The sequence below is a fragment of the Geotrypetes seraphini genome, chromosome 5 (genome assembly GCF_902459505.1).
Source record: "Geotrypetes seraphini chromosome 5, aGeoSer1.1, whole genome shotgun sequence".
NCBI classification, from domain to species: domain Eukaryota; kingdom Metazoa; phylum Chordata; class Amphibia; order Gymnophiona; family Dermophiidae; genus Geotrypetes; species Geotrypetes seraphini.
Window position 1 is genome coordinate 203,550,627 of NC_047088.1, and position 22,815 is coordinate 203,573,441.

The window sequence follows — 22,815 nt, forward strand, 5'->3', positions numbered from 1 at the left end:
CGGCCGCTACTGCCATCCTTTCAAAGGCAATTAGGAAATCATCAGGTACATCGGTAGGTCCCATCTTACACAGCTGCATGGAGTTAAGAAGGTTTGGTCCTACCGGCACTCCAGTCATTGGCAATATTCCTGCACCACTAGACATAGTTCCTTGCAGGAATTGAGTAAATGTCCTGGTCTGTTCGCCCATGGCATTCACCAGCTCCTCATGTCTCCGACCAGCCTCCGCTTGGCTCACAAGCCAGAGATCTTGGTTACTCTGAAGCACTTTCAAATCTTCAGTCTGCTTTTGACGTTCCGACGCCAACAAGGTAAACAGCTGCTGTAGATCCATGGTGCTACCTGTGAAGCAAATACAGACAAGGAAACCCAAGTGCGGGGTTTTTTTGTTTTGTTTTTTTCACACACTCGAGAGAGAGCTAATCCCAGCTCCCGCCCACGCTACCAACCCAGAATCCTCAATCAGCTGTCCCCAAGGTACCCTTACCAGACAGACTGACGAGTCTGAGCGTTTGGGTTGATAACAGGCACGGCCTTCAGGTACACAGCTGGGCTCCCTCGGTTCCGCTTCTGGTTCCACTCCCACAGGTCTCAGCAGCCACAATCTCCTCCAGAGTTCTCAGAGGTCTTTAACTTGCTGCTTCGCTCTTCATAGAATAGTCCATCCAAAAAGAGCTCAAAAATTGAAACAACAAAAAAAACCACAGCATCAAACACTGTCCTATTTCAAACTTTTGTACTTGGTTTTACTGTCCCTTATCACAGTCTCGCATGTAGGCAGTAAAAATAAATCCCAAAACTGATACCACGTTTGTAGCCGGCAAGGTGTCTGGGGTCACCGGTACAAGTAGATTCTTGTGAGCCGCCACGGGCCGCACAAGGAGTTGATAATTTTAGCGTTAAGGAACACCCTCAAAAGTCATAGGCACAGCTTCAATGAAATCAAGGCTTTTAATCTTCAAAACGAAAAAACCCCAACTTATTTGTCAGGATTAATCAATAAAAAAAATCTCTCTTCCTCAGAGGTAAGTTTTCTTTCAAATTATAGTCCAGTTAGAGTCCATTACAAAAGAAAGAAAAACTTTTCAGCCAAAAACAAAACTCCCAAGTCAGCGCAGTAATACTGGCTTCTTCAGCAACTGAATGCTGGAAAGACAGTGTGCTCCGTGTGATCTTTAATTGCCAGAAATTAGGCCCACTATCCCACCACGTAACACGGGGCAAACCCCACTGCCTTAGCATACCCAGTGTTTTTCAACCTTTTTTAGGCAAAGGCACACTTGTTTCATGAAAAAAATCACGAGGCACACCACCATTAGAAAATGTTAAAAAATTTAACTCTGTGCCTATATTGACTATATATAAAGTAATTCACTTGAGTGCCACCGCCGCCATCGGGAACAGACCGGCGCCAAGTTCTCCCTGCTTCTCTTCCCCACGGGGCCGACCAACTCTCGCCACCCGTCGTCAACACATAACTTGATCCTCGGAGACTTAAATCTCCACTTAGAAGATCAATCATCCAAACAAACAACAGATATACTCTCATACCTCAACACTTTATCCTATCAAATTCTCAACCCAGAACCCACACACGAAAAAGGTCATCAACTTGATATAGCAGCTTACTCATCTCCAAATCAAAACACACAAAACATCTACATCTCAAACGGGTCCTGGCACCCTACTCTATGGTCAGACCATTTCAAATATTCATTCACCATCAATTGGGCTCAAAATAACAACAAACCCATCCCAAAGAAAACACTCATCAAATTCAGACCGAAAATCGAACCTCACACATTCTGGAACACAGTCGACCCCGAAATCGACCCCAACAACCCCAAAGAATTCATAAACAGCTGGCGGACCCTCAGTGAATCTACACTAAACGAACTTGCTCCAATAAAAAACAAAAACAAAATAGACAGACCATCTAATAAATGGTTCGACGACGAACTTCTACAACTAAAAAGAAAATGCAGACAATTAGAAAGGTCATGGAAAAAACAAAAACACAACCACATCAAAGATGAATGGAAAATCCTAATCAAACAATACAATACCAAACTGAAGGAAAAACGAAAAAACTACTACTCCAAACTCATCAGCACCGAAAAACCAGACACAAGAATACTTTTTGACATCTTAAGAAATCTCACCGATACCAAACCATTTCTCGCCACCCAAGGAAACCAAACTCCCACAGCCACCCAATTAGCGGATCACTTCAAACACAAAATCATCACAACCAGATCCACATTCAACAATTCAAGAATCAACATAGAAGAAATACGAATCAATCCCAAAACAGATGAAGCAATACCAGCAGACAGGATATGGACAAACTTCCCAAAGATACAATGGTCAGACTTGAACAGGCTTTACAAAAAATACAGCAAATCCTCATGTGACTTGAACAACTGTCCCTCATACTTACTAGCAACAGCTTCCACCAAATTTAAAGCTAGCCTCACACTATGGCTTCAAACAACACTAAGTGAAGGTCATTTCCCACCGGAATTAGGAGAAATCATAATTACACCTATCCTAAAAGATCCCAAAGGTCCTATAGATAATCCTGCAAACTATAGACCAATCGCTTCAATCCCTCTATACATTAAAATAACAGAAGGCCTTGTCGCACAACACCTCTCCAACTACCTTGAAGACCATCACATACTACATCCATCACAATCTGGATTCAGATCCAACCATAGCACAGAAACTCTACTGGTATCACTATTAGACATTGCCCGACAACACCTCAGCAAAGGAAACAAGCTGCTTCTCATTCAACTCGATCTTTCTGCGGCATTCGACCTAGTTGACCATCACACACTACTCCAGATATTAGACGCAATAGGAATCTCAGGTAATGTTCACAAATGGTTCCAAAGCTTCCTCAAAACACGAACATACAAAGTCAAATCAAAAGAGCACATATCCGAACCATGGTCAAACCCATGTGGAGTACCACAAGGATCACCATTGTCACCCATATTATTTAACCTCTTCATAGCATCCCTAGGCATAACCCTAGACGCCCTAAACACAGTATCATTCAGCTACGCAGATGATATAACTATCCTCCTCCCCTTTAATATTCAAGACCCCTTATCCACAAACCACCTGAAAATGATAATGGAAACGGTAGAAAAATGGATGTCAAGTCATAAACTAAAACTGAACTCGGAAAAAACTAAATTCCTACTACTGGAAAGGGAAAAAAAACCATCTCTCACAGAACTAGAAGTAAATACAATCAAGTACCCAATGCAAAGCACACTCAAGATCCTGGGAATTCTACTAGACAGAAACTGCACAATGCAGTCTCAAATCCACAAAATCATCCAAAGAGCATTCTTCACAATACGTAACCTAAGAAAAATAAGAAAATTCTTCAACAAAGATCAATACAAGATATTAGTACAATCCCTAGTACTGAGTATTGTAGATTACTGTAACAGCCTATACCTATCATGCCCAAATTACATGATAAAACAATTACAGACAGTTCAGAACACAGCCCTCAGAATCATCTACTCACTAGGCAAATATGACCACATCACCAAAGCATACCTAGACTCACACTGGCTACCAATAAAAGCAAGATCCCAGTTCAAATTCTACTGTCTACTATACAAAGTAATACATGGAACAGCACCCAGCTACCTAAACAACAGACTACACCGTAACCTCTCACACAGATTAAGGAGAACTCAGAGCCTATTCACTCACCCCCCTCTCAAAGGAACACGATGAAAGAAACTATATGACAGCCTTTTAGCGACACAGGCAGCAAAGATCGATACTACCATCACCAATCTACTGACCAAATCAATAGACATTAAAGCATTCCGAAAAGAAATCAAAACTCATCTCTTCAAAAAACACTTCCCATTATCATAACCTCACAAAAGTATTAGAAAATGCTCTCATGACTACCCTAACACCACCACCAGCAACACCCGAATCCGGACAGTATTATCTCTATTCGTCTAAACAGCAGAATCCGGACAATATTATCTCTATTCGTCTAAACAACCTATCACTATCTACTATCTACTACCAATTTATCCTGGAAAAGTCCAGAACAACAATTGTAACTTAACGCATCCTTGATTATATGTACTGCAATGCTACTGGAAATGTCCAGTCTTCTAACTTGTAATCCGCTTAGAACCGCAAGGCACAAGCGGAATAGAAATCACTAATGTAATGTAATGTAATTCTAACGTCGGAGAGGACGTTCTAGGCTAGCCAGGCAGCGATTGGCTGGCCCAGAACGTCCTCTCCGACGTCAGAATTGACGCGAGTGGCGAGAGTTGGCCGGCCCCACAGGGAAAAGCAGGGAGAACTTGGCGCCGGCCTGTTCCCGATGGTGGCGGTGGCACTCAAGTGGCTAAAGAGCCGCAGTTTGCCGGCCTAGGGACAACACTGGAGGGTGGCCAGCTGTGCACCCCCTTGGGACGTAAACCCGGGGTGGTGTACCTCACTCCCTCCCTATGACCAAAAATTCTCCTTTCTTCTATTCCCCGTATACACAACCATCTCTTTCCCTCCCTTCCTCTCTCCAAAGTCCATGCTTTCTGTGTCCAAACACTCATTCCCTCCCCCACCTCAGCATCTCTTTCCCTCCCTTCCTCTCTCCCAAGTCCATTTCTTCTGTGTCCAAAAACGCATTCCCTCCCCCACCTCAGCATCTCTTTCCCTCCCTTCCTCTCTCCCAAGTCCATGCCTTCTGTGTCCAAAAACCCATTCCCTCCCCCACCTCAGCATCTCTTTCCCTCCCTTCCTCTCTCCCAAGTTTATGCCTTGTGTCCAAAACGCACTCCCTCCCCCTTTTGTGTTCCGTGTTTGCCTCCCAGTCCATCTTTGCAACTTTCTCAGCAAAACGAAGCTCAAGCCGCGAGGCTTGTCTTCTGCTTCCTGCCTGCCCTGCCGCGCACAAATAGCCGAACGGAAGTATTCTCCGACGTCAGCACTGACGTCGGAGGGCAGGCTTTGCTTAAGCCCTCCCTCCGACATCAGCGCTGACATCGGGGAACGCTTGCGATCGGCTATATGTTAGCTGCAGGGCAGGCAGGAACAGAAGACGAGCCTCGCGGTTCGAGATGTATTGAACTCCGCGGGTCCCCCGTCCAGCTCTCTCCTGTCCACGTGGGACGGACCGCTCCTCTCCCTAGACTGTGGCCTAGGTTCCTGGGGGAGCCTGGGCCCCCTGTCAGCTCCGGGCCCCTGAATGCAGGACTGGTGGTACTGCCCTGATGGCGGCCCTGATCGTACGGCACACCAGGCAACATCTTGCGGCACACTAGTGTGCCGCGGAACAGCGGTTGAAAAACACTGGCATACCATAGTACTCTTTTCTCAAGGAGAAAGCACATGTAAGCTTTCAAAAAGGAAAAACAAAACTTCAAAATAAAAGTCCTTGCTTAGCTTCAGCATAGAGAAAATTCACTCTTTAGCATGAGTGAGAATTATTCAGTTCCTGAGACAAGGTAGGCAAAACAAACTTGCAATAAACTCCAGCAAACATTCAGATACTTGCAAACCTCCATAGGAGCATTTTCAGGAGTCAGCACAGCACTAGCCTCAGGGCTTAGTTCCAACTCCATGGCAAGCGGTTCCTCACTCAGACTGGTACTTCTTCTCCAGCCTCTGAAAACTCCATAGCCTCAGGAGCTTGGCTGCTATCAGGAGCTCCCAGCCCTGAGCACTGTGACCTCTCCTGCTGCTGTTCCTCTCTCCTCTGATTTTCTAGGAGCCTAGTCTTCAGGGATAGCAGCTTGCAGCCCAGCTCACAACCCTCAGGTGGAAAGGATTTCCGGTGATTCACTTTAGGACACCGAGGGGGATGGGAACCTACCACTGCTGCTCTCTTACTCCCTCTACAGGCCCCAGAAGGAAATTAAGTCTGAGAGACAGAAAATGGTGTATAAGGCAGATTATGGGCAGGGTCTGGATTAGCACTGGGACCTGCACTAGGGACACTCCTAGCAGGCATAGTCTGCTTATCACAATATATATATATATATATATATATATATAGTATGGAAATTAGAATACTGGCAGTTGAAGAGATTGAAAGGAGTCTGAGGAAGGGTAATAAGGGGATCAGAAGGTGTGTAGCTGTGATCAAAAGACATACAGAAGAAGGGATTTTTGTCTAGGGAGGTGTGAGCAGATTCTCCCCATTATCTTCCTCCCTTTATTTCTCCATACTTTCCCTAGCCTTTTTTGTTAGATCCTTTATTTCCCTTTGAGGTCACCTTCCTCTTTGCAAGATTGATCATTAATCTCCTTTCCTCCAAAGAACACTAAGGGACATGTCAGAAATTAGTTAGGTGACATCAACTCGTGTTCGAGTCCAAGCAAGTTGATAAATTACAGATCTAAAAAGAACTCGGTTTTGTGCTAATCTGGTAAAGGTCAGAAATTAACATTTTGTAAATTAAAATAAAAATACACATTTTAATATGAAAAAATTTCACAATTACTGCAGGACACTGAATACGCTGGTTATGTGTTTGTGTTTTAAATACCCAGAAATCTCTGGAAGAGAAGACAGGGTGTTTGCTGAAATTCTCTGGAGACCTAGAGGATCAGACGTCTAGAGAAGATATTCATGCAGTTTTTGCAGAGCATGGTGATATTAAATGGATAGACTTCATCAGAGGTGCAAAGGAGGTGAGAATCCTTTAATATGGTAACTCCTCTTCTTGACAGAGGCCATGCTGGGATTAAGTGACTGCACCATCCAGAAGGACTGCAGTTTTTAAACTTGTTTAGATGATGTAAATGATGATTAGAACCATATAAGCACCAATTGACATTTGGAATATATGTTATTTATCCAGGGAATTATTCTGTTTAAAGACAAAGCACATGATGCACTAGAAAAAGCCAAAGCAGCAAACAGTGGAAACCTGCAATTACGAAATAAAGATGTAACCTGGGAGCTGCTGAAAGAAGATACAGAAAAAGAAGCTTTGAAAAAAATTCTAGAAGATCAACAAGAATCATTTAACAAACGGAAGGGGAAAGGTAACTTCCTAGTAATAATTTATTCTTTTGCCTCTCTCCAGACCGGCAAAGTTCACTGATGGGTAATAGCTCAGGTGGAAACTGAGACAAACTTTTGGCTGTAGTACAGACATGTCAAACTCTGGCCTTTGGCCTGCCACACAATTACAAATTTGCTCTTAAACTGGCCCACCGGCAGACATTTCCCCCCTTCCCAGTCTCACATTAAAGCAGCCTGCAGAGGATCGCTGGTCGGCTGTAGCAATCCTAGCAGGCTGCAGTAGCATCAGCAGTACGTTCCCTCTGCCGTAGTCCCGTACATCAGAGGAGGGGCGTGTCAGCTGTAGCAATCCTAGCAGGCTGCAGTAGCTTCAGCAGCACGTTCCCTCTGCCATAGTCCCGTACATCAGAGGAGGGGGCGGGACAAGGCAGAGGGAATGTGCTGCGGAGGCTGACGGCAGCCTGCTAGGATCGCTACCACTGACCGGTGATCTTCTGCAGGCTGCTTTAATGTGAGACTGGAATGGAAGGAAGGAACAGAGGGCTAAATCTCAGGCCAACAGGAAAGATGCCAGACCTCCGGGGGAGGGAAGGGAAACAGAAGAAAAGAAGAAAGAAAGAGGCCCTGGCAAGTGAGTTATCAGAAGACAACCAGAGCCTGAGACCACAACATGATTTTGAATAATGACCAGACAACAAAAGATAGAAAAAATAATTTTATTTTCTGTTTTGTGATTACAATTACTGTTTTGTGATTACCTATTAGCCTTGTTAAAAGACTTAACACATAGATGGTCACCACTTAAAATCACCTAGTGGGGTTGACTTGCTACAATCAAAATGATGATCCAACCTAAAATTAACTGTGTGTTAAGCATGCTGCCCTATCTTCTACATAAGAAAATATACCATAATATTGAGCAAGCTTTGAGCAAATTTATGTGGAACAAACAACCACGAATTGCAATGCATAAACTTAAAAACAAAGAGTCAAAGGAGGGCATCAATTTCTCGGATTTCTTTAAATATCATCAGGCATTTATAATACGGCAGGGCTCCTTATGGATTCTCAAAACCATATCTAATCCCCCATTGTGGCTTGATTTTGAAAAAAGTTTACTTGGTCCCAATACGCTCGCACTCACTGTGTCACTATCCTTTCCTCCAAAACAACTGAATAGCATTCTTAGTTCAACCAAGATGGTTTTTCAACAATTCGAAATCGCTATGAAAATTAAATCGCAGGATTCAAGATGGCCGCACGAGGAGTTGTTTGAGCTTCACTCTCCCTGAAGCTCCTTAAAAACATTTCTCCGTACTTCTAATTTTGTTACCTGTCTTGCAATGCCGAAGAGGAGGGACGCAGCGCTGCTGGAGCCTCGCAGTGCTCCATAACGGCCGTCTTTGGTAATATCGAGGAGATGATGAGAATGCAGAGCACGCCGACAGCTTCGGGGAGTTCCCCGCAGGAGACGCATGGTGGAGGCGCATCTATGTCGCTCTCCATGGGGCCGGAGACATCTTTGAGCCCCGAAGTAAGAGCACCTCCCCCATGCCCTCAGTCAAGCAGTTCCCCGGGAGAGGAGGTACTTCCGGAGGTAGGAGAACAACGGGGGGACTGTGTTGCAGGACTCCCTGCTGGTGCAGAGGAGTCTGAGCGAGGAGACTGAGGAGGAAGCGGTGGGAGATGAGAGAACTCGACAGACTGCTGTAGGAGACACGCTGCCAGAGGGTGAGCTAACCAAATCAGATTTACAACCTTTCCAAATTGAGAAGCCCCGAGAGGTTACATTAGATTCTCTGTGGGATCTTGTAGCCAATTTGGCAAGATCCATAAACCCGCAATTACAACAATTAGAAAAGAAATTTAATGACCATGAAATTGAGATTAAAAATCTAAAGACTGGACTTGAGGACTCAAACATTTCAGTACAGAATGTTCATCAAGAATTAAGTCTCCCAACAAATTACTGAGGCATTAATTAAAGACAATACTAATCTAAGAAGGAAGATGGAGGCAATGGAAAACATTTCTCTTAATAATAACCTCAGACTGATAAATTTCCCTAGGGTTTCTATGATAGCTCCGAGGGAAATGTTGAAACGCTATATGACGGAAGTATTGGAGCTTCCTGAAGAGTCATTACCACCATTTACGCAGGTCTATTATCTTCCAAATAAGATCCAGGACCAACAATAACAACAGAAATCGGGATTTGATTTAATGAACATATCTAATATCTTGGAAATATCTGATAAAGAATTAGTGACCCCAGCCACTTTACTTTTGACAGTAGCTCTCGCACCAGATAAAAACTGGTTGCTGAGACTTTTCTTTAAAAACAAACAAAAATAATTTTTAGGTTGTAAAATTCAGATGTTCCCAGATTTGGCTAAGGATACGCAGAGAAGGAGACGAGAATTTTTGTTAAGGAAACCTGGTGTTATATCTGGGGGCGACCTTTTACCTGCGACATCCATGTAAATGTGTAATTATCATTCTCATAAATATGTTTTCTTTGAGCCATCCCAACTGACAACCTTTCTCCCAACTGCATCTCTGGAGAAAGAAAGTGCTTAGCTTAAGAAAGGGTGCTTTAATCTCACTCAACTAGTTATTGCTTGGTTTAATATAATTACTTTAATTCGCCTATTACCCTTCTTGGATCTGATTGAGGACTTGAGTTGAAATTTATGCTTATATTTGATATTCTTTTATATATATTTTCATTTGAATCAATTTCTTGCTGAATTTCCTTTCTGTACAAGTTTTGTGCTTGATTATATTGGAAAAAAAAAAAAAAGAAAATTAAATCGAAGGACTCCTCATTGATTTATTTATGGAACAATGACACCTTCAAAATCCAAAACTCTACCCTGAACAGGCCTATATGGCAAAATTGTGAGATCTATACTCTACAAGATCTTCTTAATCAAAACTGCTGGATGACATTTGATGAAATATGTACCAAATATAGTCTACCAGATAACCAATTATCTAGATGACACTAGTTAAAACAATGTGTTAGTGCAGTGTTTCCAGTCATGCAAAAATTATAGCCTACACCTGATCTCCTTCAAAGTATTATTATTGCCCCGCTCAAAGGCGTGGCCTCAAAATGGTATAGTTTGCTGCGTCAAGAGCTGTCTGCATCCATATCACAAATGATGAGTGCTTGGCATCCTGAATTATATATCTCTGCAGATGATGAGCTTTGGCAAGATGTGTGGACCGGAGTATTCAAGTCAATTCGCTCGGCCCCAGTCCTCCAGTCGATACACTTATTTTTACATCAGGCCCACTGGATCCCACAGAAGATTGGTACATTTTCACATAAAGTCTCTAACTTATGCTGGTCCTGTGGGATATCAGTGGGTACTCTCATATGATATTTCAATCTCCTCATCTCACAGTATATTGGGGTACGGTTTGGAATACCATCTCTTCCATATTAAAGATTATCCCAGGACAAGCAGGCAGCATATTCTCAACAGTGGGTGATGTCACCGACAGAGCCCCGCAGCGGACAGCCTCGGAAGCAGACTTGCTTGAAGATCTTTATAAGAGCTTCCGAGTGCTGCACTGCGCTTGCGTGAGTGCCTTCCCGCCCGAGTTAGGGTGTGCATCTCCTGTGAGGGAGCTCAGTTCATCATTTTTTGCGGCGCCGAGAAGTCCTCTTCTTTTCAGCTCTGCAGCCTTCGTTGCCTTCTCTCACCGCGGCTTTTTTATTTTATATTTAAGTCGCTGTGCTCGCATTTTACCATTCTTTCTTTTAAAAAAAAAAAAAAGCTTTTATTCGACTTTTTTCTTCTTTTCAGTCAGGTCAGCGGCTTATGGGCCTAGGCCTGGCCGCTCACCTCGTTCGGTACGTCGGATTTTTTTTTCTATGTCCCGGCCTCTTACCGGGTTCAAAAGGTGTAGGCAGTGCAACAAGACCATTTCCATCACTGATCCCCATAGTCGGTGTATGGTCTTTTTGGATCCTGAACATTGCCCCGATGCTTGTCTGCGCTGTGCTACCCTTCAACCTTGGGCCTTTCGTCGACGCTGTGCCAATTTTCTTCAACTTTTTGGCACTATGGACCAACCACCCGAGAAGGCCTCGACCTCGGCTTCGGGGACAGCCTCGACCTCTTAAGTCCTTGACTCCAGCCTCTGCCTCCACCAAGGCCTCGACCTCGACTCCTTCGGCCTCAAAGGCCTCGGCGGCACCTCTGAAGACCTCGATGGGAAAGTCTCCTGTCTCTCCTTCAGGTACCATTGCTAAGAAGCCCCCAGAATCTCAGGCATCCCAGGCCGTATCTACGGTCCTACCAGCCTCCTTGAGACCTCCAGCTAAGCGTGCCTCCAAGCATTGGAGCGCACTGCTGTACCTTCGAGACCTGATCCTTTTGTCTCGGTGCCTATGTTCGAGGACATGTTAAAAGCCATTCTGACCACTCAGATTTCCTTGGTCATGGCTCAACTCCTTCATCCTCGACCCTGCTTCCTTCGAGCCAGCCTGAGCAGCAGTCTGGGACTCCTGTCGAAGCACCTCGAGGCAAGCCTCGGAAGCCTCGCCGGTTCTCATCTAGTGACTCTTCACCTACTCCTCGGACAATGTCTCCTCAGCCTTGACCAAAGCATCGCTCGAGACATTCGGGTCATCTAGCTTCAAAGCTTCTTAAAGAGATATCTCTGCCACAGAAACCTTCGCCTTCTAGGGCTCCTGAGACTTCTTCCAAATCTAAACATAAGTCTTGAAAAGCCATTACACCAACTGCTTCTCCTCGAAGTCTATCGAGGTCGAACACTCCTCCATCGAGACTGTCTCTGAGGGATTCTTCTCCTGCTGCCTCGACCCAATCTGTTCCACGAACCCCGGGAACTTCACCATCGAGGGTTTTGAAGTGCAAACACTTTCTGACTCCTCACGCAGGTAGTGCAGCTTCCTCAATCACTCTGTGCTTGAACTCGGAGCCTCTATCTCAGTATTCCAGGGAGGCTTCTCCCTCCTACTCTGCTGTGCCTCGGTCTCACAATCCTCCGGAAGATGCCTCGACCTTGAAGTCTGCCTCTTTTGCCAGGTTTGTTTTTAACATGGGGAAAGCTTTGCAGCTGGACCTACATTCTGATTCCAAATACACTCCTGAATACTTGGCGGATATGGAGTTGCCTTACCCACCAAAGGAAGCCTTGCGCCTTCCTATGACTTCCAGTTTTGAAGCAAACTTTCATCAGAAATATGGAAACTCCTTATTCCATTACTGCTATTCCATCCAAGCTGGAATCCAAATATCACACAGTACCTTGTAAGGGCTTTGAAAAATCTCAATTATCCCACCAGTCTTTAGTTGTGGAATCCTCTTTAAAGAAATCTCATCCAACAAAGATCTATGCAGGGGTCCTTCCAGGCAGGGAGGGCCATACTATGGACAAGTTTGGCCGTGGGTTGTATCAAAATTCCATGATGGCTAACCGAATTCTAAATTTTAACTACACTTTCACTACTTATTTCAACTACTTCCTCAAATTGATGCCTAAATTCTACCCGGCTCTTGAGAAGCAGTGTCTTCCAGAATTCAAGCAGATTATCACAACTCTGTCTCAACTTCTCCTCTTTATGCTACAAGCCACATACGATGCCTTTGAGCTCTCTTCCAGGGTCTCTGCCTTTGCAGTAGCCATGCGTTGCCTAGCCTGGCTCCGCATTGTTGATATGGATCCCAATTTGCAGGACCGCCTAGCCAACTTGCCTTGCCAGAGAAATGAACTGTTTGATGAATCCATTGAAGCTGCTACGAAGCGCCTTTCTGAACATGAGCGCTCATTTACTTCGTTGATTCGGCCGAAGCCTAAGACTCCTCCTGCTCGGCCATACAAACAACCACCACATCGTTATCCTCAAAAATCGATGCCAGCTTTCTCCAGGCCTCTGCCTAAAAGGCCACCACAGCAACAACGGCAACAGAAAGCTCAACCACCTGCTGCAACTAAACCAGCTCAGTCTTTTTGACGTTCCCAGTCTGAGCATGCCAATCTCCCTACATCAGAATTCTCTTCTGCCCATCGAAGGTCGTCTTCACCATTTTTATCCCCAGTGGCAACTGATCACCTCAGATCTCTGGGTTCTTATCATCCTTCGAGAAGGGTACTCTCTACACTTTCTTCAGGTACCTCCAGATCATCCTCCAAGAGAGTGTCCTTCAAATTCGTTGCAACTTCCCCTTCTTCTTCAGGAAGCTCAGGCTCTTCTGCGCCTTCAAGCTGTCGAAGAAGTCCCTTTACATCAACAGGAAAAGGGTTTTTACTCCCGTTATCTTCTGGTTCCCAAGAAGACGAGGATTTGCGACCCATTCTAGACCTGAGAGCCCTCAACAAATTTCTAGTCAGAGAAGTTTCGGATGCTTTCTTTATCAACTCTTTACTCCCTGATGAATCAGGGAGATTGGCTATGCTCTCTGGATCTCAGAGAGGCTTACACTTATATCCCCATTCATCCAGCCTCTCGCAAATTCCTCAGGTTCAGGGTGGGGAACCTTAATCTGCAGTATAGAGTTCTTCCTTTTGACCTTGCCTCATCCCCCAGTCTTGATGAAGTGACTGATGGTGGTGGCTGCTGCCCTCCGTACCCAGGGTCTTCAAGTTTTTCCATACCTGGATGACTGGCTTATAAAAGCCCCCTCTCAACAAGGGGTTATTGCAGCGACCCAACAGACTTATGTTCCTCCAAAGTCTGAGGTTCGAAGTCAACTTTCCAAAATCCCAGCTGAACCTGTCTCAGTCTCTCCAATTCATCGGGGCCATTCTGGACACGGTACAGCTCAGAGCATTCCTGCCGCCCTCATTCGCCTTTGCCATCGGGTGTCTCATCTCACGTCAGTTTCTACGAGAAATGATGATTTTACTAGGTCACATGGCTTCTACAGTTCACGTGACTCCTTTTGCCAGACTTCACCTTCGTATACCTCAGTGGACCCTGGCTTCCCAATGGCAACAAGCTACCGACCCGATTTCTCAACAACTTATGGTCACTCCTTTGCTGAAACAATCTCTCCACTGGTGGACGCTCTCTTCCAATCTTTCCAGAGGTTTGCTGTTTCACAATCTCCCTCATCAGAAGGTCCTCACAACCAACTCGTCAACCTACGTATGGGGAGCCCATCTAGACAGCTTCCGCACTCAAGGCCATTGGTCTCCTGCAGACTATCTTTGTCACATCAATCTGTTGGAACTCGGAGCGATTTTCAATGCTCTCAAAGCTTTTCAACCCCTTCTTCATGACAAAGTAGTCCTTGTCCGGACGGACAACCAAGTCGCCATGTATTACGTCAACAAATAGGGAGGTACGGGATCTTACTCCCTTTGTCAAGAGGCTCTGAAGCTCTGGAATTGGGCAATCCATCAGAACATCTTTCTCAGAGCAGTATATATTCAAGGTCAGCAAAACTGCCTGGCGGACAAATTGAGTCATCTTCTGCAACCACACGAATAGACACTCGATTCCTCACCTCTATATCAAGTGTTTCTTTGGGGGACTCTTCAAATAGACCTCTTTGCCTCTCCCCTCAACAACAAGCTGCCTCAATTCTGCTCCCAAACATACTCTCCTCAGCGTTGCGATGCGGATGCTTTCCTTCTGGATTGGACGGGTCAGTTTCTCTATGCCTTTCCTCCATTCCCTCTGATTCTCAAGACTCTTGTCAAACTCAAGACAGAACATGCCACCATGATTCTGATAGCTCCTCGGTAGCCCAGACAACCGTGGTACTCCCTTCTGCTTCAAATCAACACTAGGGAGCCTCTGTTCTACCAGGTTTTCCCTCTCTGCTTACTCAGAGTCAAGGGTCCTTGCTACATCCCAACCTGCAGTCTCTACACTTAACAGCTTGGTACCTTTCAACCTGACGGACTCTTTTTACAGTTCTCTCAGTCTGTCCAGGATATTTTAGTAGCTTCCAGAAAGCCGTCCACTAAGCAGTGTTACGGCCAGAAATGGACTAGATTTTCTGCTTGGTGTTCCACTCGCCATATGAAGCCAATGTCTACCTCCTTGGCTGCTGTTTTGGATTATTTACTTCACTTATCACAATCTGGACTCCAGTCTACATCTGTCCGAGTCCATCTTAGTGGGATTGCTGCTTTTCATCAGCCTCTTGATGGGAAACCTCTGTCTGCACATCCTGTAGTTTTCCGCTTTATGAAAGGACTTTTTAATGTTCATCCACCGCTCAAACCACCTCCAGTGGTCTGGGATCTCAATGTTGTCCTGGCTCAATTGATGAAGCCTCCATTTGAACCAATTGATAAGTCTCATCTGAAGTACCTTACTTGGAAAGTAGTTTTCCTGATTGCCCTCACGTCTGCTCGAAGAGTCAGTGAGTTACAAGCTTTGGTTGTGGATCCACCTTTTACAGTTTTCCACCATGACAAAGTGGTACTCCGTACTCATCCCAAATTCTTGCCTAAAGTTGTGTCAGAATTTCACATCAATTAAGCTATAGTTCTTCCAGTATTTTTTCCAAAGCCTCATTCTCATCCTGGAGAAGTAGCTCTCCATACTTTGGACTGCAAGCATGCCTTGGCTTTCTACTTGCAACACACTCAACCTCACACCTCAGCTTTTCATCTCCTTCGATCCAAATAAGTTGGGCATCCTGTCTCGAAGCGAACCATCTCCAACTGGATGGCTGCTTGCATCTCTTTCTGCTATGCTCAGGCTGGTCTCCCTCTGCAGGGTCGAGTCATGGTCCACAGAGCTATGGTGGCGTCTGTAGCTTTCCTCAGATCAGCTCCTATTGAGGAAATCTGCAAGGCTGCCACTTGGTCCTCGGTTCATACTTTCACCTCTCATTATTGTCTGGATACTTTCTCCAGAAGGGATGGCCATTTTGGCCAATCTGTTTTGCAAAATCTCTTTTCTTAACTTGCCAACTCTCCCTCCATCCCTTTATGCTTAGCTTCAAGGTCACCCACTGTTGAGAATATGCTACCTGCTTGTCCTGGGATAATGCACAGTTACTTACCGTAACAGTTGTTATCCAGGGACAGCAGGCAGATATTCTCACAACCCTCCCTCTTCCCCTAGTTGGCTTCTTAGCTAGGTATCTGAACTGAGCTCCCTCACAGGAGACGCGCGCCCTAACTCGAGCGGGAAGGCACTCGCGCATGCGCAGTGCAGCACTCGGAAGCTCTTATAAAGATCTTCAAACAAGTCTGCTTTTGAGGCTGTCTGCTGCAGTGCTCCGTCAGTGACATCACCCACTGTTGAGAATATCGGCCTGCTGTCCCTGGATAACAACTGTTACGATAAGTAACTGTGCTTTCACGAACCATTATATCTCAAAATTATTGTACTTGGATAACTGAGTCTTATACACGCTCTCTCAGAACCCAATGCTCACTTGCTTAATATCCTATTGTTTTTGGCTATCAAAAATATATTGCATTGCTGGAAGAACTTAGCCAAGGTAGAGTTCATGGTATGGTGGAACACAGTATGTATCACTACTAAATTTGAAAGGTTGATTGCAGAAAAACATCATACCACCAGCTCATTCCTTAAAATCTGGAGCCCTGTCCAAACTTACCCCCTTTTCTACTAAACCGCGCTAACGGCTGAATGGCCCGCACTGCTCCCGACGCTCATAGGAACTCAATGAGCATCGGGAGCAGCACGGGCCAATCAGCGCGGCTCCACACACTAAAACCGCTTGCGCGGTTTAGTAGAGGAGGGCCTTACTGTGATTTTAGAACGCTGACAAATAGTAAGGGACAGTTACTTACTGTAACAATTGTTATCCAGAGGCAGCAGGCAGCTATTCTCACATGTGGGTGATGTCATCCACGGAGCCCATTCTCTTCATCATCTTTATAAACAATCTGGACATTGATACGATGAGTGAGGTGACTAAATTTGTGGACGATAAAAAATTATTCAGAGTATTGAAGACGCAGGGGGATTGCGAAGATCTGCAACGTGACATAATCAGGCTTGAGGAATGGGCATTGACATGGCAGATGAGGTTCAACGTAGATAAGTGTAAAGTGATGCATGTAGGTAACAAAAATCTCATGCATGAATACAAGATGTCCGGGATGGTACTTGGAGAGACCTCCCAGGAACGAGACTTGGGAGTTCTGATCGACAAGTCGATGAAGCCATCTACACAATGCGCTGTTTCGGCGAAAAGGGTGAACAGAATGCTAGGAATTATCAAGAAGGGGATCACGAACAGATCAGAAAAGGTTATCATGCCGCTGTACCGGGCCATGGTGCGCCCTCACCTGGAGTACTGCGTCCAGCACTGTTCGCCGCACATGAAGAAGGACATGGTACTACTCGAAAGGGTCTAGAGAAGAGCAACTAAAATGGTTAAGGGGCTGGAGGAGTTGCCATACCATGAGAGATTGGAGAAACTGGGCCTCTTCTCCCTTGAAAAGAGAAAGACTGAGAGGGGACTTGATTGAAACGTTCAAAATACTGAAGGGAATAGACTTAGTAGATAAAGACAGACTGTTCACCCTCTCTAAGGTAGGGAGAACAAGAGGGCACTCTCTAAAGTTGAAAGGGGATAGATTCCGTACCAAACGTAAGGAAATTCTTCTTCACCCAGAGAATGGTGGAAAATTGGAATGCTCTTCCGGAGTCTGTTATAGGAGAAAACACCCTCCAGGGTTTCAAGACAAAGTTGGACAAGTTCCTGCTAAACTGGAATGTACGCTGGTGAGGCTGGACTCATTTAGAGCACTGGTTCCCAACCCTGTCCTGGAGGACCACCAGGCCAATCGGGTTTTCAGGCTAGCCCTAATGAATATGCATGAGAGAGATTTGCAAATAATGGAAGTGAGAGGCATGTAAATCCGCTCCATGCATATTCATTAGGGCTATCCTGAAAACCTGATTGGCCTGGTGGTCCTTCAGGACAGGATTGGGAACCACTGATTTAGAGCACTGGTCTTTGACCTGAGGGCTGCCGCTTGAGCGGACTGCTGGGCAGGATGGACCACTGGTCTGACCTAGCAGCGGCAATTCTTATGTTCTTATGTATCGTCTGCAAATTTAATCACCTCGCTCGTCGTACCAATTTCCAGATCGTTTATAAATATGTTGAAGAGCACGGGTCCAAGCACCGAACCTTGCGGCACTCCACTCGTGACACTTTTCCAGTCCGAGTATCTTCAGAACCAGTAGCTTATAGTTCTTTATACCTTTCAAATCATTGTCTTGGTTACCAAAAGTAGTGGCTGTAAGCTCCACCCAGCTGCTTAGCTAAGTCATTGTGTGGGTGTAGCTATATGCCCAGGTTCTCCTGCTCCTTGTTCCACCCTCCTCCAGCCCCCCAGATCTCGCCCCTCTGCTGAAGTTTTCTTGGGCAGGTGGCTGCTAGAGTTCCAGGCTGGTTAGGTATATTCCTGCTGCAGTCTTCTGGAAGCTTTTCCTAAGCTTGGAGGACAGCTATCCTCTGCTGGTCACAACTAGGGCGCCTTTTCCTTGGCTGAACCCCTAGTGCTGATAGCACCCCAGAGGCCACCTCCCTTGCAGGGCCACTATTGTCAGTTGTACACCAGAGGCCACCTCCTTTGCTGGGCCACTAATGCCAGTTGTACACCGGAGGTTGCCTCTTCGCGGAGCCACTAGTGCCAATTGTACATCAGAGGCCGCCACCCTCATGGGTCTTCAAGAAGAGCCTCTTGGGTATTTCCTTAGTAAGGTTCAGGATCACGAGCCCTAGCGGGGCTCTGAATGCCAGTGATAGGGTTCCCCACTAGAGGTCTACCTCTGTTCTTCCCAGCCCTTGGCACTGATACTGCTCCTTTAGGCCATGCTCCCAAAGGCTGTTGCTCCTCTTATCTTCAGAAGAGCCTGTGGAGTACTCAGAATTCCCAGCCCATATAAGAGCTCTGTAGCTGCCAGTAACACGGTTTCCCCACTAAAAGGTTGTCTCCCATCTCTGCAAGAACCATTAGAAATGGCTCAGCAAAAGACATACCATACATCCATAGTAAATTCAGAACTCTGACCTAAGAACCTGCTCTCTGGGAAGCTCATGCATCTCCTTTTCCCCTAAACTTGTGGCAAACTGGTTTTCCAATTCCCTTATTCTGATCCAGTGCTAACTATTCAGTATGTGTACATCATTTAGTCCCGTAACCTTTTTTGTCATTAACATAAGGTGCTGCCCATCCTCTCAGCTCAGCCCAACTATATAACCTTTATGAAATTGGTACATTTCACTGCAGCCAAAATGACAAACCTCCTATTTTTCTCAGTGCAATACAGACCAGAGAAAATTTGCTTTTAATACTGTTACCAAAAATATCTCCCCAATATCTCCCTCTTGTAGTGTGCCCAGCAGAATTGGACTTACAGGGCACCAGCACTGATATTCCTGTTATGAGGACCAAGTGTACTATTTTAACTTCTATAGTAAACAGACAGTATTATTTAGGATATCAGCTAGGGGCAGGATTTACATGACTGACTGACTGTTTTCTCTGCAGGTCGTAAATTTAAAGGCAAAGGACGAGGTGGTAAAGCAGGTCAAGGCTCTTCAGAAAAGAAGAAAATTCAATTCCAAGGCAAGAAAACAAAATTTGAAAGTGATGAAGAGAGTGATGATTTGGAAGATGACAAAGGTAGCTCAAGATACTTGTATATTACAGACTAACTGAATTGGGCTATAAAAAGCTAGTTTTCTTTGTTCTGCCCCTACTTTATGTATAGACATTTAAAGTTATTATATTTATAATACAGTTACACTGTGAACTACCAGTTGATTACCTGTAAGTTGTAGTTTTACTCTTGTTGGTTCCCCATGTGCATGTGATGCCTGCTATCATTGAGTCAGGAGCCCTTCTATTGGTTGAGACTCTGGCTTCATGCCTGCTGTGTAAACAGATGCCCATTTCCAGTGTGTGCAAGGAGCAAGAGCAGCAGACCTTTTTGTGCTTTTAGCCCTGCAATCCATCTGCTCCCAGCTGTCTTCAGACCCCCCTTAGGGCTGCATTGCCTTTTTTCACTGGTGTCCTACAACAATTCAAAGAGCAAGCCTTAGTAACTGATTTTTCCAGTCCTTTCTGTCTGAAGATACATCCCATACAGAATGGAGTTCTGGTTCAGTTGCATATTTTTTCATTTGCATTAAATGACATTTGGAACTAGCATGTGGAGTTTCTTAGTAACCAAGATACTAGTTTAACTCAATACCTGCCATTGTGCTGTGAATCTTTGAATTTGTATTATTTTGATATTTACATTTTGACTTTCTGGAAAAGAAGCTGGTAGAAGATGTTAGAATTTTTATAAATGATGATACCTTGCCTCTCTAGCCAGAGGAATGTCAAAATCTAGAAAATTTTTTCATATTTGTTCCAGCAGTTCTAAAAGTATTGTGAATGGAACTTCATTCAATTCAAGGGGAAGAAGGAACTGGATGATGAAGCTTCACTGGTTTAGGTCAAATGGTATCTGTAAAGCGTTTTGGTTTAAATGAAATATTCTCAGTGTGGTTTCTAGTGAGTTCCCATTATTAAAATAGACTGGCATTATGGATAGTATTTCCAGCAAAGACCAAAAACTAGAGCTGTATTTATCCTTTTCACCTGCAAATATTTCTTCTAAAGCAAGGCTCAAGCAGGAAATCCATAGAGTAGCTGGTTTAGGAACAAACAAGAAGAGACGTTATTTTAGATCTGATCTTTAGTGGAATGCATGACTTTGGAGCTGCTTGGCAATGGTTAAAACATGATCAGTTTGGAGATAATTGCAGTGAAGACACCAAAATTCCCTTTGAATGTTCAGATTTTTTTTTCATGTGAACAAGTTCTAAAAACCAAGTATTTGATCCCAGTATTAGCAATGCATCTCTATATATAGTGCAAAAATAATCACACATGGCAATTAATTTAGTTTAATTTTGTTTTGAAAGTCAATTTGGCTTTTTTGTGAGTGACCATATAAAATGTATGAGCGATTACCCAGTTGCTCTGCTTAGAGGGAAAATAGGAAGACACTAAGGCCCAGATTCACTATAGATAGCGACTTAATTGCTGTTGGCCGATTTAAAAGAGCGATTGATTCACTATCAAGTTTCGGTGAACGATTGAGTTGGTGCAGAGCCCTGACAGTAGTGACAGGAGAAGCAGCTTCCTGTCAGTGCTTCTGCCGGAGTTTGTTTTTTGTTTTTCTTTGTTTTTTTAATGGCACAGATATTTTGCGTGTATTACACATGCAAAATATCTGCCCAATGAAAAAATAAACCCCCCCCCTCCCTACAAAGCACTCCTCCCCGAACCAAAAAAAATGGCAGGAGGAATGCCCACTCCCTCCTGCCTGCAAATACCTCTGTCACCCCCCCCCCCCCCCCGAAAAACCCAACAAGAGGGATGCCCACTCCCTCTTACCGTCGGCCCCCTCCCCCCATACCTTTATGTTGGAGGGTACCCAGTCAGACCCTCCTGCTCCTTCGACCTCCTCCTGTGCAATGCGGGCCTTAGGCCCCTCCCGGTGCATCACATGATGTCACATGATGCACCAGGGAGGGGCCTAAGGCCCACATTGCATAGGAGGCCGCCAGAGGAGCAGAAGGGTCTGACTGGGCTCCTCTCCTGCTCCCAACGTAAAAGTAGCAGGGGCGGGGAGACGACAGGAGAGAGTGGGCATCTCTCCTGCCATTTTGTTTTTTCTTTCAGGGAGCAGGCGGGCGCCATTAGGGGAAGGAGGGAATGGGCATCCCTCCTGCCATATTTTTGGGATTCGGGTGGGTTGGGTGGAGGGGGATAAACCCACAGTGGGCCGTTTTATGAATCGGGTCGGTTAACAGCGATTGTTTAGTAACAGTTTAGCAACGATCGCTTACTTTAGTGAATCGGGGCCTAAAGGAATATACTGCAAAAACATTTATTTAGGATCCCCTCCAGACCTGCACAAAAACGGATGGGTTTACGCTCTTCTGCCAGCAGGTGGAGACTGAGACATTGACTTTTGGCTACAGTACATGTGGGCTGTGCAGTCCCTAATACACTCAGTCTTTTCTCAGTCTCCAGCAGGTGGAGTGATAAATTGTGCAGTCTGTGCTGATGTTTCTTGGGCCTGTTGGATCTGGTTAGAGAATTTTATCTTGTTCCTTTTGCTGTCCAGGCAGAGCTTGGAGGACCCTCTTGGGGGGGTACTTCTGACCTCGGGGGTGCCAAACTAAGAGAGGTCGTCCCTCCCCTCATTTCCCCCACCTCCCCAGGTTTTCTGTGTTTAGAGGAGACTCAACCGTATGCCTGGCCACCTGTCCAGCACAAACTAGTTTAGAGTACCTTGTGGGGTCTGCTCTCTTGAGACAGCTGGTTAGCTGTGAGAATTAAAGGGAAAAAAAAAGACATAAGAAATAAACGGAGCATAAAGTGATCCTGAGGACATCATTTTAAGACAGCTTTGTTGTGCATGGGTTTTTGGCACATTTAGTTTGAGCGCTTCAAAAAAGCAGCAGAAGTGCGTTTTTATGTGGGCGCCGAGCAGTGAATGGGGCTGGTGGGTGCACAAAATGTTCCACCCAGCTTCGAGTGTCAGGCTCCCCTCATCAGCAAGAGGCGCTAGTGACACCTGGACCTCACCTGTCACCCATGCAGGGGTTTCCTTGGCTGCCGGCGGACTGATAGATTCGTGCTTGCAGACGCTGGGGATTCCCTTGTCGCTGGGGCTGCTAGTGGTGTAGAGTTTGGTTTTGGTGCTGTGTTTGATTTCAGGTGACTGTTCAGCGACGGCTCCTCCCTCAGTTTTTGTGGAAAGCGCATGCATTTTGCCCACGGCCTCA

At 45.2% G+C, this 22,815-nt stretch overlaps 1 protein-coding gene across 4 annotated transcripts in view; it reads left to right on the forward strand.

Annotated features, from left to right (window-relative positions):
* The window catches only part of SSB (small RNA binding exonuclease protection factor La), a 103,930-nt gene that overhangs the window by 64,676 nt on the left and 16,439 nt on the right, over nt 1–22,815 (forward strand). For all 4 annotated transcript variants that reach the window (XM_033944160.1, XM_033944161.1, XM_033944162.1 and 1 more), the window contains exons 9-11: nt 6,553–6,693; nt 6,864–7,050; nt 19,514–19,648. In XM_033944160.1, coding sequence (XP_033800051.1) covers nt 6,553–6,693; nt 6,864–7,050; nt 19,514–19,648 — 463 coding nt within the window. The remainder of the gene's footprint in view (nt 1–6,552; nt 6,694–6,863; nt 7,051–19,513; nt 19,649–22,815) is intronic.